Source organism: Leopardus geoffroyi, chromosome C1 (assembly GCF_018350155.1).
Source record: "Leopardus geoffroyi isolate Oge1 chromosome C1, O.geoffroyi_Oge1_pat1.0, whole genome shotgun sequence".
In the NCBI taxonomy this organism is placed as follows: Eukaryota; Metazoa; Chordata; class Mammalia; order Carnivora; family Felidae; genus Leopardus; species Leopardus geoffroyi.
In genome coordinates, this window is record NC_059328.1 from 209,133,887 (window position 1) to 209,152,819 (window position 18,933).

At 43.2% G+C, this 18,933-nt stretch overlaps 1 protein-coding gene across 7 annotated transcripts in view; it reads left to right on the forward strand.

Annotated features, from left to right (window-relative positions):
• The window catches only part of NYAP2 (neuronal tyrosine-phosphorylated phosphoinositide-3-kinase adaptor 2), a 268,785-nt gene that overhangs the window by 190,152 nt on the left and 59,700 nt on the right, over positions 1 to 18,933 (forward strand). For all 7 annotated transcript variants that reach the window (XM_045481488.1, XM_045481489.1, XM_045481492.1 and 4 more), the window contains one exon: positions 5,153 to 5,359. In XM_045481488.1, the coding sequence (XP_045337444.1) occupies positions 5,153 to 5,359 (207 nt within the window). The remainder of the gene's footprint in view (positions 1 to 5,152; positions 5,360 to 18,933) is intronic.

Below are 18,933 nucleotides of genomic sequence, written 5' to 3' on the forward strand. Positions count from 1 at the left end.
CTGAGGTTTTTATTATAAGATGACCCTCCTGGTTGAAGTTTTATCTCATAGAGTAATACTCATGACATATGTTTACACAACGGCCTAGCTTGTTGGAGCTGGAAGGAACTATAGCGATGTGCATACAAATGAAGACCAAACAAATGAGAGCAGGCAAAGCCTATTCAGAGCTTGCTACAGCAAGCAGTTACCCACCATCACTTCTAATCGCAGAGATTCGAAGGCAGGGCGAAGAACGAGAAAAGTTGGTGGGAGAAACTTAACGGCAAACAGGCAAGACTTCAGATTTGCCCCAAGTGGAGGCTGTTGGCATGGGGTAGTTGCCCGCAGACCAGCCAGAAGGAGGGCGTCCTATGTGATTGGATAGAGATGCATATTTGATTTTCTCTGCTGGTCTTACATTAGAAGCAGGGGCAAAAATCCAGGAAGCTATCAGTTATTAATCAAGTTAATTAACAATCAACCCTGGTTGTGTGGGGCCAAACAGACTGTTGTTTGGTTGCCTGGATTGGTTGTTAGAGATAGTAGTCTGACTTCCTGTAAGTCTGACTTAGGGAGGGTACATTGGCTTTCTGGGCTCATTACTGTAGATGATGGGTTGGAATTCTATTTCAATAAGTGGTCTGGCAATTGTCCACTTGTGTTTTCAATCTCTCAGTGATTATCTAGTCCAAATGTAGAAAGGGTACGTAAATTCATAAAGGACAAATGGCTATGGTTAATTTTTTAAAATTTGTTTGAATGTCTATTTATTTTTGAGAATGAGAAAGAGAAACAGAGTGCAAGCAGGGGAGGTTCAGAGAGAGACACACACACAGAATCTGAAGCAGGCTCCAGGCTCTGAGCTGTCAGCACAGAGCCCGACGTGGGGCTCAAACTCACAAACTGCAAGATCATGACCTGAGCAGAAGGCAGACGCTTAACCGACCGAGCCGCTCAGGTGCACCTACAGTTCATTTAAATTAATAGTATCTTTTACATGTATGACACTGCTTAGTTTTAAAAATATTTTAAAATAGAGGTGCCTGGGCGGCTTAGTTGGCTAAGCGTCCGACTTCAGTTCAGGTCATGATCTCGCTGTTCCTGAGTTTCGAGCCCCACGGGCTCTTTGCTGCCAGCTTGGAGCCTGGAGCCTGTTTCAGATTCTGTGTCTCTCTCTCTTTCTCTGCCCCTGCACCCCGCTCATGCTCTGTCTTTCTCTCTCAAAAATAAAGAAACATTAAAAAAAATTTTTAATGTAGAATACCATTAGATCCTTCAAATTACATTGGAGAGGTTAGGCAGGGCTGATATTATCTTTACATTGTAGTTAAGAAAAATGAAAAAAAAAAAAAGAAAAAAAAAAGAAAAATGAGGCTCCAAGAGGAGAACCCGAGTGCTCAGTGGCATGGATTACTAGCCCATGACCATGACCAGGGCTGCAAAACTGGGCCACTCAGATGACCTCACCTAGGACCTCTTACTCTATTATAAACCTCTTCTACCTCTGCCCCACAGATTCTGGTAATATGGAATCAAAGTGGGACATTTGTCCCACATTGCTGAAAGTTGATGAGTATTTGAGCCTAAACGTAAAGAAACCAAAATACAGATTCCCTGAACCATTTCTGTGATTTTTTTTTTTTTTTTTTTTTTTTTTTTTTTTTTTTTTTTTTTTTCTGCAGTCTTTCCCAAAGATTCCTCATGTGAGTGAGACTTTCAACGTGGTGACTTTTAGGGACACCTGGGTGGCTCAGTCGGTTAAGCATCAGACTTTGGCTCATGAACTCACACGGTTCCTGAGTTCCAGCTCCACATCGGGCTCTGTGCTGACAGCTCGGAATCTGGAGCTTGCTTCTGGTTCTGTGTCTCCCTCTCTCTCTGCCCCTCTCCCACTCGCTCTCTCTCTGTTGCTCAAAAATAAAGACATATTTAAAAAAGTAACAAAAAAATGGTGAATTCTACAACTGTGATTGTTAGAGAATCAGATTTTTGCAGAACACTATTAGCTCTGTGCCACTTTGATATATTTATAACACTTGCCTGATCCTCTTATTCTATTAGGAACACTGAATGTCCACACACATCAGAAAGATGCCCGAGGAGTTGAGAAACCTATTAAACAAATAAATCAATTAAATACTTATTGAGCAGCATGCTAGGTGCTAAGGACACCACATGGAAAAAAAAAAAAAAAGCAAAAAACAAAACTCAGTTCCTGCTTCCAAGGACTCAGGGCCTTTTGAGAACGGATCCATCGAAAGATGATATATGACAGTATCAGTGCGGAGATGACCGAATCCCAGCCTGGGGTGGGGATATGGGTGGAGGAAGCTTCGGAGGATACTTAAGTCGAATAACCCGGTCCGAGGGGCCTTCCCCAAGGAAAGACAAGATACAGAGGTATTCGAAGCAGGTGAGGTCGAGGACGGTGGCGCTCAAGACAGCCTTGCTTTGGGGGCAGGTGGAGGGGGGAGGAAGAAGGTACGACCAGTTTCGCGGTGTTTCTTGAACGCAACGTTCAGGTGGGAAGTGATGGTGTGGAAGAGGAGTGGCAGGGTTGGGAGTCTTGTGGGTCATAGGAAAGAGATCAGACGTACTTCTGTGGGTCACAGGAGGCTTCTGGAAAGATGTGAGTCAAGAGTACACTGTAAACAGGTTGTGTTGTTTTGTTTGTTTTTGGTTTTAAACACTTCTCTATAGGCACTATGGAAGGGCTGTGGCATTCATTCCCTGAAACAACACTGTTCTGAAAGTAACAAGCGGTTGTCACTCATATTATGACCTGTGTGTTTATTTTTTTAAGCTTATTTATTTTGAGAGAGCGTGTATGTGCGTGTGTGCTGCAGAGGGGCAGAGAGAGAGAGAATCCCAGGCAGGCTGGGAGCTGTTGGCACAGAGCCGGGCAGAGGGGCAGAGAGAATCCCAGGCAGGCTGGGAGCTGTCGGCACAGAGCCGGATTCGGGGCTCAAACCCACCAACCTTGAGATCACGACCTGAGCTGAAATCAAGAGTGGGACACCTAACCAACAGAGCCACCCAGGTGCCCCTTGCTACGTGTGTTCTTGAACACTTCTGTACATGGGTACCAGAATGCCAATTATATCCATTCCCTATAAAATACACTTGGTTAGATTTGCATTTTAAACAGCTCATTTGGGCAGTATATGGAGTTCATGCTTTGGAGAGGGAAGGATAGAGAGAGACTAAGAGAGAAGCTGCAGTAAGGATTAGAGTTGGAACCAAAGTAATTGAGGTAGATATGATACAAAGGGCGGCAGAAGAGAAAGGAAGATTTTTATAAATAAAACCGGTAGAATATGCTACTGATAGATTTGGGGAGTAGCAGTTAAAGAAAGGGAGAGACAAGCTTGTAGTTTGGGTGGTTGGCTGGACAGGACAGGAGGAGCTACTGGCTTAGTAAGAAATAGTGTCAGTCCAATATCTGAAATGTTAAATTTGTAATACCCATGGGGCATCCAGAGAGACCCAGCTGGCTGTTGGATAAAGAGGTGCAAAGTTCAGGAGAGGGGCACTTGGATGACTCAGTTGGTTAAATGTCTGACTCTTGATTTCAGCTCAGGTCATGATCTCACAGTACTGGGATCATCCAGCCCAGTGCTACGGTCTGCCCTGGGCATGAAGCCTGCTTGGGGTTCTCTTTCCCTTTCCCTTTCCCTCTGCCCCTCCTCTCTGTGTATGCATTTTCTCTCTCTCTCAAATAATAAATAAAGCAAGCAAGCAAACAAGCAAGCTGAGGGCAATGATCCAGGATTGTAGTAAACTATTTAAAAATCGCTAACAATCCTGGAAGGTAAAATCACAGGAAAAGTATATCTAATAGAATGAGAAGAATAGCAGCTAACCTAGCATCTTGGGGACAACATATAGAGGACGGGTGAAGGAAGAGAACATATGAATGACAGGGAAATGGTGTTGTTTGTAGAACACAACCCAGGAAGATGGGCCATTCGGGAAGCCAAGAGAATCGAAGATATAAATGAGAGTAATAAAGGAGTTGTCAAATGTCTTAGAAGTGTTTTCTGAATTTGCCAATTAGAATAGGAGCTCTTAGCACAAGCAGTTTTACTAGAGCGGTGGGCTGAATTCAGGAATTCACAGGGGGTAGCAGAATGAATGGAAGATATGACAGTAAAGACAGTGAGTGTTATATGCTCTTTAAGAAGTTTCCTTGAAGTTGAGGGGAACCTGGGAGGCTCAGTCGGTTAAGCGTCCGACTCTTGGTTTCAGCTCAGGTCATGATCTCACAGTTCATGGGATCAAGCCTGCATCAAGCTCTGCACTGTCAGCGCTGAAGCTGCTTGAGATCTCGTTCTCTCTCTCTCTCTCTCTCTCTCTCTCTCTCTCTCTATCTGTCTCTCTCTGCCCCTCCCCCCTCTCAAAAGTAAATAAACATTAAAAAAAAAGAAGTTTCTGGGGTCTCGGGGTGGCTCAGTCGGTTAAGCCTCCAACTTCGGCTCAGGTCATGATCTCACAGTCTGTGAGTTCAAGCCCCACGTCCAGCTCTGTGCTGACAGCTCAGAGCCTGGAGCCTGCTTCGGATTCTGTGTCTTCCTCTCTCTCTCTCTCCTCTGCTCATGCCCTCTCTCTCTCTCTCTCTCAAAAATAAATAAGCATTAAAAAAATTAAAAAAAAAAAGAAGTTTCCTTGACAGTGAATGCAAGAGTTACTAAGAGACGGACGATTCATTGAGGTTTTCTCTTCCAATGAGAAAACTATTTCCCAGTGATATTAACCTGCACACGGTGATCTCCATCCCTGTTATATTTAAACAGTGTAATCTCCAACACATTTCCAAGTTCACAAAAATAGATTGAAAGCATATTAGAAAATCATTCTTTGGGGCGCCTGGGTGGCGCAGTCGGTTAAGCGTCCGACTTCAGCCAGGTCACGATCTCACGGCCCGTGAGTTCGAGCCCCGCGTCAGGCTCTGGGCTGATGGCTCAGAGCCTGGAGCCTGTTTCCGATTCTGTGTCTCCCTCTCTCTCTGCCCCTCCCCCGTTCATGCTCTGTCTCTCTCTGTCCCAAAAATAAATAAACGTTGAAAAAAAAAAAAAGAAAAGAAAAAAGAAAATCATTCTTTAATGTTTTAAAAGAATATGGGAAGAATTTGACTTATGTTTAACAGAATGTAATTCTGGTTAACACACAGAATCGACAGAGGAACTGAAAGTCCGAAGTCACAGCACGGAGCCATTACCAAAGTTGGAGAGCAAAGAGAGAGGGCATCACGGGGCATCTTCCAGAGAGCCTATCAAAGCTCAGGAATGGGATGGAACACCAGGACCGCCTGTAGTCACCAGCAGACTGGGAAGATGCTCCGTAAGCCCCACCTTGTTAGCAGGAAACCATAGCTCAGGTAAGATCATGATCTCTCACCTGGTGATTCCTTGTTTCTCCAGAAACTACTTTTACACAACTGTCGCTTAGAGAACCATAACCACAGATATCACTGTCTCGACCCATAGAGACAGCATAAGTAGCCCTTCACACAAAGGGTTGAGACAATATATTGTCTAGGTTGGGGGGGGGGGCATTAGTCACAGGGACATAGAGAAGTGAATAGCGCTTCTTGGAGCTGTATAACGAGGCAGCTCTGACAGCTTGAAACATCTTGTATTATGTTTCTTTAAAGGCATGTGGAGGCCTCATCTAAAGCAGTTTTGTTTTGTTTTGTTTTTTAGAGAAAGAGCAAGCAAGCGGAGGAGGGGCAGAGGGAGAGGGATGGAGAGAGAATCTCAAGCAGGGTCTATGCTCATTGCAGAGCCTGATGCGGGGCTCGATCTCACGATCTTGAGATCATGACCTGAGCTGAAATCAAGAGTCAGATGCTCAACCGACTGAGCCACCAGGTGCCCCTAAAGCAGTTTTAATTTATAAAGTTTAAGTGATTTGGGGGCGCCTGGGTGGCGCAGTCGGTTAGGCGTCCGACTTCAGCCAGGTCACGATCTCGCGGTCCGTGAGTTCGAGCCCCGCGTCAGGCTCTGGGCTGATGGCTCAGAGCCTGGAGCCTGTTTCCGATTCTGTGTCTCCCTCTCTCTCTGCCCCTCCCCCGTTCATGCTCTGTCTCTCTCTGTCCCAAAAATAAATAAACGTTGAAAAAAAATTTTTTTAAATAAAAAAATAATAAATAAAAAAAAAATAAAGTTTAAGTGATTTAGACTTTATGTCTCCTTTGTTTCAAAATAGATCTTAGGCAACTGGGAAGAATTGAACAGAAAGTGAAAGTGAGGATTCATAGGTAACAAAAACTATCTGAAGGCAGTGGAGACAGTCTAGATCATGAAGTATGTGCAGTGATGAGCTGAACTCTGTAGCTGGACCTTGGGCATGCCACTAAGTTTCCAGATCTAAGTCAACCGAGTTAGAACATTTTAATGGAATTCACCTTTAAGTTTCCCAAGCTGCAATTCAGATCTGCAGTGTAATTTTGAATTGTTGACAGATAAATATTATTAAACATCAAGTTTTTAGAAGCAGCATATGTTTGCTTTGAAGTGATTAGTCTTCATGAGGGACTCACCTAGAGCTGTCGGTGTAGGAGTCACAAATAATCAAGTGACCTCCCGTAGTTTTCAGGTTTCTACCTGTTAAGAATGTTAGAGTTCTGAAGAAAAGACCAATCCTTTAGTGTTCTTTTCAACTCTGATACTCATCCTGGAAACCAGTTTACATGTGCTCAGCCTGTGGTCTGTCTAGTAGTCATGCACAAGTTAAAATTGGAACAGTATGAATGATCTCTGTATTTGGGAAGGGATGTTTCTAGAACAGGACCCAGACAGAGACAGAGCAGTAGCTTCCCCAGACTTAAAATGTAACTCACAGTGTTGGTGATGGAGCCACAAAAATCTCGGGGAAGAAACAAGTGAATTTAGCAGAAAGTAAAAATGTATTTTTGTGAGTAGAGTATAAATAGCTATAGGTGTTTGAGAAGATGCATGTATTTTGTCAAAAAGAAAAGAAATGTAGGGAACAAATTAGATTTTGTAGAAAAAACAACACCTCTCCCAAAGAAGGTTGACATAACTATCCAGTTGGGACTTATGATTAATTTTAGGCTTATTAGTAGTATTTTTTAATTATTTAAATTTGTATCAGTTCTAGGGGCGCCTGGGTGGCTCAGTCGGTTGAACGACCGACTTCGGCTCAGGTCATGATCTCACAGTCTGTGAGTTTGAGCCCCACGTCGGGCTCTGTGCTGACAGCTCTGAGCCTGGAGCCTGCTTCGGATTCTGGGTCTCCCTCTCTCTCTGCCCCCCCACCCCCCGCTCATGCTCTGTCTCTCTCTGTCTCAAAAATAAATAAATGTTAAAAAAATTTAAATTTATACCAGTTCTGTTTAAAAAAAAAAACATGAATGATATGTACTCTTACTGGGACTAGAGGTCTAAAAGCAAAAACATTACCTGAATGTTTATTACATAACAGCCACTGTCCTAGTGTCTGAGAGCACAATGATGAATAAGGCATCCTTGCATTTAGGTGCTCAAAGTCAAGTGCAAGACAGACAAATACAACCATTACAATATAATGTGTTAGATACAAATAATGCATGAAACAAAAGAGAAATCAATTCATTTCTCCTGGGAGTGTATGATTTGGGCAAGAACAATCAGGGGATTTTAGTGGGTAACATAACAGCTTGAAGATGTAACATTTGACCTAGTAGAGCTTGAGTCATCAAGAGCTGCTCACCAGGAGGATGCTGGAGAAGAAGTCAGCCGTCTGGATGAACACCTAAAATGCTGTAGGATGGAACAGAGTGTGTTTGGAGTGAAACGCGGGGGAAGACTGACAGAAGAAACTACAGAGTTGGTTGGTTCCGGAGAGCAAGAATCCTGAAGGGCCTTGTATATTACCTAGAAATGCTTTCGGCAACAACATGCCAATTACGTGGCTTAAGTAATAATGGCTTCTGCTAACCCCCATTGCACTGCCAGCTCCAGGTATTTTCCAACTGTTCAGTGTTATCATTGAGGACACGGGGACTTTCTATTTTTTCTTAACTCTGCCCTTCTGCTACCCTTGACGATTTTTTCATGATCATGAGCTGACATTTCTGGGCATCGTGCCCCAGCAAACGGTCCCTTTCATCTGGTCGGCTTAAAGTGGGAAACATGTCCTCTGGACCCATCATCACTCAGTGAAGGGGAATGGGATCTCCATGAGTTTACAGAGGGCCCTTCTTTCTCTTAAATCTCTCAGAAATGAAAGCAACAGTCTGTTCTCAGGGATAAGGGGAGAACAGCGTTACGTAAGCAATGGACGGTATCTGCCACGTCATGGTTAGGGTTTGAACATTATGCGTAGCTATTTTGTAGTCACTTAAATATTTTTAAGATAGATATAATGCAATTCCATTTTCATCATGAAGGTTCATGATGACTCCAAGGCTTCCGGAAGTGGTGACTGCGTGGCCATTTATTAAAATAGAAATTGTCCGTATGAGTTGCGCACCATAGTTTAGGTGAGGAAGTCAGGACTTCATTTCTGACTATGCTAAGTTGAGAGCGATCTGGGACATCTAGTTAAGAAGCTAGTAGACACTTGGAGTTACAGGTCTGGAGCTAAAGAGACTCAGCAGTATGACAGACTGAAGTTAGAGACGTTTGGAGGGTTTAGAACCCTGAGACCAGATGATTGTAAACTATAGGAAAAGGCCATGGAGACGGCAAGGAAAAGGAGTGTGGACCCGTGGCAACCAAACATTTTTAAGTGCGGGCAGAAGAAGAAGAATTTGTGCTATAAATGGAGGTGAAACAATTAGATGGTCCACAATTAAACTTTAACTGAACCTTCGGTAGGGTGCATAAAAATGAGTACAACTGTGATATGTTTTTGACACTTTGACGTGACTCCTTCGAGAAATTTAGAGTGTAAACAGGATTTATAACACACTTTCACTTTCTTCAACTGCAAATTCCTGAAGCGTCTCTTCTGCTTGTTGACATCTCAAATCTGCCTTCCTGGGTCTTTCAGCTCTGTTTGTAGGGCAGCAAACCTTCCGCTGATCAGAAGAAATGACATAAATATCTTCAGTCCCGCACCCTCTCCATCTTACGTGACGAAAGAAGTAGATAAAGGTTTTGGAACATTTTGATAAAGACGCTTTTGTGCCTATGTTAAAAGAAATATGAGGGGCGCCTGGGGGGGGTTCAGTGGGTTAATTGTCCAACTCTTGGTTTCAGCTGGGTCATGATCTCATGGTCCATGAGATCAAGTCCCAAGTTGGGCTCTTGCTGACTGCACAGAGCCTTCTTGGGATTCTCTCTCTCTCCTCTCTCTGCCCCTCCCCCACTTACCCTCTCTCTCTCTCTCTCTCTCTCTCCCCTCTCTCTCTCTGTGTTTCCCACTCTCTCTCTATAAATAAATAAATAAATAAATAAATAAATAAATAAATAAAAACTTAATGAATAAATAAATGTGAAATGCAGGAGCAAATGTAGAGTCCCGTAGACAACAACGTCAGTGCAAGTTAGGGTTTCTTATGTACCAGAGAAACTATCACCATGAACACTCAAAAGAGCATTACGATTACTTGAACAGTGAGATGGCCTTTGTCCATCATAGACAAATAACCAGTGAAGGGAGCATTTTGTTTGGAACAGAAGTTGGTATTTACTCTTCTCTTTTCGTCACACTACCTCTTCATTATTTTCTCCTCGCCACTGGGCCACTGAAAAACGAATCCCTCTACCAGAAACACCAGAACTGCGACCAATAATCTTTCTCCCTAAACAACAGAGATACTCAGGTCCACACCTAACGCTAGAGAGGAAAGAATACTTCACCTGTTCCACCTATCAATACCCACCTCTGCCAACTGTCTGCCTCTGGTTTTCTCTCTCTCTTTCACACAAGCACACACACACACACACACGCGCGCGCGCACGCACACACGGATGGACTGCTACCCGTCACAGACTATCGCTTTACCGAAAGTAGTTTAGCCACTTGGAATGGTTGCTTTTAACAACTCTTTTGAGGAATGGAAGAATTACCGACATAAAGCAAAGGAACGTGTCAGGAGATCTCAATTCTAATTAACATTGCCACTGGTTGCTGTGCTACTCTATTAAAGTCACTGCTGTTTAGTAAATCAGAGATTCCCCAGAGGGTGATTCCTGAAGGCAGTGGAGGATGGGGACCCAAATGCTCATGAAAATAACGGGAAAAAGTGGAAGTTATACAAGTGAATATAACCACAAAAATTCAAATTTCAATCACTGAATCAATCAACAAATAGTCTCTAAACAGCTTGTATCCAGCTCTGTAATGGTTTCTGCGGGACAGATAATCATGTCTGTGCCGGTGCATGTGCACTAACATGCATGCACACACACGCACACACACATTCACACACGTACACACACATTCACACACACACAGGTTATACGAAACATGGTCTCTGCCACTCAAAGATCTTGCTATGCTTCCTTATGGCACAAAATGATGGAACATAAATTAATTAGTATAACTAAGTGTATTTTTATGGTCACCTACTGTTTACTGTACATTAATATTATCCAAAGAAGAGAAAACTAGGACAGGCTTGAAAACGATGGAGGGCTTAATGGAGACGTGGAGTCTTAGACCAAGATTATGTCAGGTATTTTTTGTAATCAAGCCTTTTTGAAATAATGATAATTATTATTAATTGAGTAGAGATGTAGAGAGAAGTTTCCACATGGGGCAAAGAGGCTGAGTGAAGGTGCAGGCACACCTGTCATGGCTTATCCCTGCCAAGCCAGACTGACTGAAGAAGCATTTTTGGAAGTAAATACAGAAGGCCTTGGCTCAACTCTGTATGGAACAATCTTGAAAAGGCCTCAGTTTCTAGGGTCACCGAGGTGGCTCGACCGGTTAAGCATCCAACTTTGGCTCAGGTCGTGATCTCACGGCTCGTGGGTTCGAGCCCCGTGTCAGGCTCTGTGCTGATGGCTCAGAGCCTGGAGCCTGCTTCAGACTCTGGGTCTCCTGCTCTCTCTGTTCCTCCCCCACTCGTGCATTCCGTCTCTCTCCCTCAAAAATACATAAACGTTGAAAGAAGACCTCAGCTTCTATGTGTTCAACGATGTGTGTTTCTGCCATTTTGAGGAGATCCACCACGGGATGCAAACTGAAGTGCCAGGAGGACCAGCTGTAACATTAGCAAGTAAATGAGAAGACGTGCCTCCTTCAAAACAGACGTGCTTTGCTTATACATTCCATACGTGGGGATGTTCCTGACTCCCACAAAGCGTTTTCCCCATCCTTCCGGAAACTTGAAGTTTTTTTCTTATAAGTTATATATTTCCACATTGGCTAGAATCTTAGACATGAAAAAAAAAAATTCCCCCATCGCAAAGAAAATCTACTGTGTACTGATGAGCATCAGGACTGAATGATGGACATGTAGGTGACCTGGAAAGCACAGGGGCCTCTCCAGGGGACAGAAGCTATTCGATGCCAGCTGATGCTCACCATGAGAACCGTTGACCCCAAATTTCAAGATTTAATTGCTATTATGTGGACTCTCCCAAGTTTTAAATAGGGCTCAAATTTCAGGAGAAATTGAAGCGAATAATTCACTTCCTCTGGCTGGGTAAGACCTAAAGCTGCCAGTTTGCATTTTCTGGCTTGTAAATCAAGCAGTGACCATTGCATGAGGCATAGAATTGACCCTGCAGCAGAGAGGTTGGGTCATAGTAGAGGCAGCAGGTGCCTGTAGACATCCTGCCCTCTTGGCTTTCATTTTTCAGAAGCTGTACCTCCCTGAGAAGGATGTGCTGAGGGTCTGAGTGGGGATCAGAGAATGGCACATGGCTTTTGATGAGCAAGAAGGGAGGGGGGGTTTCATAACTTTAGAAGAAGAGGAACTGAGGTATGGCATTCTGTGAATAGTAAGGACTAGCAGCTTATCCCTTCACACCATCCTGGAACACTGGCCTGGCCTCTGACTGGGACAGGTGGACAGGTGGCTGTCAGAGAGTCCGGATCTGGAGTCCGGATCTGGAGTTCTCTCTTGTTCAGCAAGAAAGCAGGATGCAGGATTAAAAATGCGAGAGAAGCTAATGTCCGGGAGGAGGCAAGAGCCCCGAGTAAGGGCCTTTGCTCCGTTTTTATTAGCATCAGAAGACTTAAAAGCATGATGGACGTGCACAAGGAAACAATGAAACCATGAACATTAACTCACGGGCGTGGGGGAAAGGGGGTTTTGGAGATATGTGGTGTTAGGGGTTTGCGTCAATACAAAACAAGATTCTGGTGCTGGGCGAAGGTTGTTTTCAGCAGACATGAGGCACCACATCTGTTTACCTAAACTGGCCTAGGGGACAAGAAAGACAGAGCATGCTACCTCAGGGTCAACAAGGCACCTTTCTTTGGCTAATGAGCTCAACTCTGGGCAACTTTGTCCACTGAGGTCCATAGCCCTATTTACCTGTTTACCTAATTTGGTCCTTCCTTCCCGTGAAAGCTGCTTTCTGCTATTGTACTAAGTTGGGGGGAATACCTAATCTTGTTTACCTCATCTTGAATATTTTCATCTTGAGATTCCCTATTCCTGTACCTTTGTCCTGTACTGGGGACCTTTGTCCTATACTGGGGAACTTTGCCCTGTTTACCTATTTTATTTACCTAATCTTGTTTACCCAAACTTGGATGTGTACATTCTATGGCTTTCTAATTATTTATGCTTTGTTAACCCATCGGTGTAGGCTCAGGGAATGCCTAAGCTTGTTCCCCACAGGTGGGCAGAGTTCACATGAGGTTTCCAGTGAGGCCAGACTTCATACTTTATGGTTCGAAATCCCCAAATATGGAACTCTGTCCTTCAAGGGAAAAAGAGACTCCCTCATGATGACCAGTATGGCCTGAAGACTTAAAAAGCCATCTTGTAGATTCTGCTCTAGAGAACAGTTCTGGGCCTTTTCATGACCCATTGCAGGGAAACATTTTCCACCACCATTCATGAGTCAGTCCTTCACATCCAAGAAGAGTCCTGTGCACACAAGTTCGGGGAAGCAAGAACACACATAGTTTTGGTTTCATTGAAAGAAAACAAAGAAATGTGCCAATTCTCGCACGCCACATTTGTAGAGTAAAATTTATGCATAAAATATAAGATAGTGGTTGAGCACTGTGATTTGGCCATCCAGTAGATCTGGATTTGAATTTTAAATCTGTTTTTTCTTTGTTTTTTTTTTGTATTAGTGATAGCATGGGGTATAGCCCATCATCTCACTGAGCTTCATCATAAGGGAGAGATAATAATAGCATCTAACTCAGAGATGCTGTTGAGAATTAAAGGTGAGAATTGAGTGAGATAATGTGTTAACACACTTAGTATGGTATCTGGAGCACTATAGACATTAAGTAAATACTAGTTATCACTATGACTCCAGATACCTTTCCAGATATCTTTACGAGAGAGCACAGAGAAACACTGGTACGGGGTAATGCAAGAAAGTTTCTATAAGTGGTGGCATTTGAGCTGGGCCTTGAACTGAGACAAATTTAAACAGAGACAGAAGCAAGAGAAGTACAGCCAAAGGGATCTTGGGTTGTTTTGTTGGGGACAGTGAGAGCTCCAGTTCCAACCTGACCACTGAACATACCCATTCCCCAGACTATGGTTTCTAAGACATTAGCCACTCTAATTCATATTCTAATCATGTCTTTGAAGAATAGGAAGATTACAAAGATGTTAGGGTGTTAGCCAAAGGCCCAAGATTGGATATCCACCAAGGAGACCTAGCTGAATGGGAGCCATTTAATACAAGCAACAGAAAACCAGGGTTCAGCAAAGGGAATGATGATTGAATTCCAGAGTGTAGTCTTTGAATACCGAATTGTTACCAGTTGAATTTTTTAAGCTTATTTATCTATTTTGAGAGAGAGAGACAGCGAGCATGCACACGCACAAGCGCACACACGAGCAGGGGCGGGGCAGAGAGGGAGAGAGAGAATCCCAAGCGGGCTCCACACTGTTCATGAGGCTAGAACTCAAGAACCATGAGATCGTGACATGAGCTGAAACCAAGAGCCTGACACTTGACTAACTGAGCCACCCAGGAGCCCCTTTACCAGTTGATTTTTAAGAAAGATGCTTTCCTCTTGAAAATTCCAAAACCTTTTTACTGATGATGCTGGAATCACCGGCGAACTTTGCTAATAAACCTCCTGGCAGCTACAGCTCAAAAACATTCATGATCCAGCCCTTTATATCCAAGAAGAGTCCTAAGTACACAAACTGAGAGAAGTTGACCAGTGTCAAATTGGGCAGCAGGACTGGCAACTGTGGAATAGTATTTATAACAGTAATTCGTGGCAAAACATACCAAACCTATATGGTTTTCTTCTCTCTCTTTTTTAGTTCAGGTGAACCATGCTTTGCAAAAATGTTAATAAGTTAATATTTTGGTGGGGATGACTTGAGGAAATTACATTACACTGCTGTGCCCCAGTTTTTCTATCTTCATAGAAAAGATAAAGGAAATCTCACTGTGTAGGTCATTGTAAGGATTAATTTTCAAAATGCATAGAAATGCCTGGTATAAAGCTGGCTTATAATAGCTAGTAGGCCCACAGTTTATGCTGCTACCCTCTTCAATTTTACTTAAAAAATCTGAAAACTTTCAGGTTTTTTCTAGGACCAAGACTGAATGTTTCCTTGGGAAAGCAGAGCTCGTTGCAAGTGTGATACAGGATTTTCTCTAGATACACATGACATAACTGGCTACAGGACCACTGACAGTCCGTGCTTTTGTTTGTGGGTTTTCCAACAAAGATTTTAGGTCAGTGTCATAGCCATTTTCGGGTTCCCCTGAGGCTACATTTATAAAATTTGGGGAAAGGATCAGGTGCAGGCTTTAAGACTTGGTTGCTGCATTATACAGAATCATCATAAAAATCTTAATCTCTTGCAGTGTTTCTGTTCTGCTTAATAGCAATGAACGGGATTTAAAATCATGCTGTCAAGGATGTGCAAATCACAAGAAAATATTGATATCTCCAAATGTAAACATATCTTTTAATAAACACCTGACTTTCATTCATTCATTCATTCATTCATTCATTCCCTTTATATTTATTTTCTAACAAATATTTCTTCAGCACCTACCCTATACCATTGCAGGGGCGAGGTGCAGAGGTGCAAAGTGTGCAAGGCAAATATGGTAGACCAGACCCACATTCCCAAAGAGTATAGTCTAACAGGGGAGACAGAAATAAAATAAAACATTCTCTTTTTTTTAAGTTTTATTTTTTTTTGAGAGAATGAATGAGACAGAGCGTGTGCATACAAGTGGGGGAGGGGCAGAGAGAGGGAGACACAGAATCCGAAGTAAGCTTCACGTTCTGAGCTGTCAGCACAAAACCCAACGCCGGGCTTGAACCCACGAACTGTGAGATAATGACCTAAGCTGATGTGAGATGCTTAACCAACTGAGCCACCCAGGCGCCCCTAAAATAAAAGTTTCTTATAAATGTTATGGGGGGGGTACTAAAGACAGTGACATGATTTATTCTCTGGTAATTCAGACAGACTTCCTAGAGAAAGTGATATTAAATTTGATACTGGCATGACAAATACGAGTTAGGAAGTAAGAAGGGATAGAGTATGCCTACAGCTCACTCACTGAAGTGTGGATGAAAAAGATTTACTTTTAGAACCCAACTGGTATTAAGCATTTAATATGGTGACATAATTCCCAAACCATATCCTTTTCTCCTTCTTCCATTTCTTCACATGATCTGGCACATTTGGGATGCAGTTATGGTCCCAATACTCTCCTTCCCTTGTATCCATGCTCTCGCAATGCACTTTTGTAGTTTCTTATCAGGAAGCAAGGTCCATTTCTTACCCCCTTGAATCTGGGTTGGCCTCGTGTCTTCTGTTGACCAGTTGAATGAAATGGAAGGGACTGTGGGTTCTTTTCTGAGCTTCAGCTTCAAGAATACTTCTACCTGCCCTTTTCTAACCCTACCACCACCATGTAAACGAACTGGAGCTAGCCTTTTGGAGAAGGGGATACATGGAGGAGAGCCAAGAGTCTTCTGCCTTCATGTAGCCAACCCCCAAATATGTGAGAAAACACAACATGAGATTGCAGAAATACCTCCTTGACCACAGGTACATTATTGAGCCCAGCTGGGACCAGAAGAACCACTCAACTGATTCGTGGACTCAGGAACAGAACCAAATGACTGTTGTTTTGAGTCACTGAGTTTGGGTATAGCAGAAAATAGTTAACTGACAAAGATGTCACAGTCTGTTTGAATTTTGCTGATTTTCCCTCAAATGGAAATGCTTTATTGTGATGATTAGAAGAGCATGCTCATTGCAAAACAAAGTCAGGGGTGCCAAAGTCAGGGGTACTTGCCTGAAGCCTCCGACTTCAGCTCAGTTCATGATTTCATGGTTCACAAGTTCAAGCCCTGCATTGGGCTCTGTGCTGATGGCTCAGAGCCGGGAGCCCACTTCGGATTCTGTGTCTCCCTCTCTGCCCCTCTCCCACTCAGGCGCGGGCTCGCTCTCTCTCTCTCTCTCTCTCTCTCTCTCTCAAAAATAAATAAACATAAAAAAAAAGAAAAACAGAAAGTCAAAGTAAAAAGTGAAAACCCACTCTCCTATCTTTTGCTTTGCCATCCCATGTTTCAAAGCATAACTTTTAACTGTCATGGTGTCACTGTCTAGGAGTTATGGATTGAGAGGAACCATGAGTTCTCTCTCATTTTGATCATGCAACAGGAACAAAACACCAATCTGGTAGATTTCAGGCCTCCACTGTAATTTGGGCTTTTCTGCAGGATGTTGACTAACTTCCTGCTTGGCTCCCCAGCAGCCCTCAGCAGCTGTGGGCTTTAGTGTCTACGACCCTCCAGGCTGTCATTCTGTACAGTCGGCTTAGGCACCAGAACATAGTTCTCCACATCTGCTCCCTCTCTCAGTTATAATTGGGTGCATGGTTATTTCCTCGGGGAACACTGGCCAGATCTCGTTGCTAGGTTCTGCTCAGTGTTTTCACACTCTGGCGTTTAACACTCTCTTCCCTAATTCTAGTAGTAAACACATAACAGAATTCTCATTTGGAGAGCCTTCAGAGGGAAATGTAAGTCAGATCCCCAATAGCCCACTTTCATTTCTCTGTGGAAAACTGTGACTTCGGCCCGCTAGAATTTGTGATCACCAGAGAAATAGTTTGGTTTGTATTTCTCCCAATGCTGGCCAGATGGCTTTGAGAAACAAACAGAAAAGGGGAACGTGGGGTGAGTTAACCATTTTAAAACAGCCAGAGTGTGTCTTTATCGGAATTGAATGTAAATAAGCAGGGTATAACCTGTGGAAAGGTAATTTAAAAATGATAGAAGGTAATTACTCTCACATAGCAAGGCAAAAAGCTAGACCATAGAAGCATAACTTGCAAAGGAAGTGATCAAAATGAATTTTGTTGTCCTTAAGTGAACTCTCATCTCTAGCCTAGGAAAATGGTTGCAGGCTGAGAGACTAGACTCTAGGTATTAGACTTGGAGATAGACACTGGGTATTTGTGTGATGACTCTGCATCTTTGAAAGAAAACTTCCCAGTGGAGAATCAAGGGAGGGAAACTAATGGGACTACCTGTAAATCTTGCCATTGGCCTCTAGTCATTGAGCAGACACAGTAAAATAAAAGTGCGAGAGGTTAGCTGTGCAGGCAGAGCAGAAAGCTGCCGGGCAAATAACTGTCCAGCCACTGATGGTGGGTTAAAAGTGTGCATAAAGTGGGTTTTCCATGGACCAGATTAGGCCAGAGAGAGAAACCCTGGGGTTGGATTAGGTCATGTGATTGCCAGGAGTGGCGAGGACTCTGCAGGACGTGGCTCAAGGGGTACTACAGGATGTTCAGTGGGCAGCCAGAAGGAGATCGCCAGGTGGGAGATGGCCATTCAAGGGAGGCCTTTAGGGTACACTTGAAAGCACCCCAAGAAGAGAGCTATTCCCTTCTTCTTTCATCTCTGGTGTCAGTGAAGAAGACCTTCCCTACCCCCTCTCCTCAACCCCTCCCTCCTCTCTTGGCCCTTGTGAAGGCAGATATGGTGGGGACCAAGTTAGGGGCAGAGGGGCAGCCTGGAGATGAGGCAGAGAGAAAGATCGTCTACTTGTGTGCCAGGAACAGGGCTAAATGGGCTAGGAGAGAATGTTTCCTTGAAACAAATTTCAAAATTGTAATTAATGTAAAAAAAAAAAAAACCACTAGACATTTAAATTATTACTCCAGTACGACTTTTTTTTTTTTACTTGAAGAAACTGATTTTTTTTTTGTCTTTTCAAGTTTTTATTTAAATTCTAGTTAGTTAACATATATTGCAATATTGGTTTCGGGAGTAGAATTCAGTGATTCCTTATAACACCCAGGGCTCATCACAAGTGCCCTGTTTAATGCCCATCACCCATCTAGCCCATCCCCCACCCACCTCCCTCCATCAACCCTCAGTTTGTTCTCTGTCTTTAAGAGTCTCTGATGGCTTTTTCCCTCTCTCTTTTTTTTCCTCCCTCCTAAATACTCATCTGTTTTGTTTTTTAAATTCCACATGTGAGTGAAATAATATGGCATTTGTCTTTCTCTGACTTATGTCACTTAGCATAATACACTCTAGCTCCATCCATGTCATTGCAAATGGCAAGATTTCATTCTTTTTGATGGCTGAGTAATATTCAATTGTGTGTGTGTGTGTGTGTGTGTGTGTGTACCACATCTTTACCAATTCATCAGTCGGTGGACATTTTGGTTCTCTCCGTAGTTTGGCTATTGTTGATAATGCTGCTATAAACTTTGCATGTACCCCTTCAAATCTGTATTTTTTGTATCCTTTGGGCAAATACCTAGTAGTGCAATTGCTAGATTGTAGAGGACTGTTTTTGGCTTTTTGAGGAACCTCTGTACTATTCCCCACAGTGGCTGCACCAGT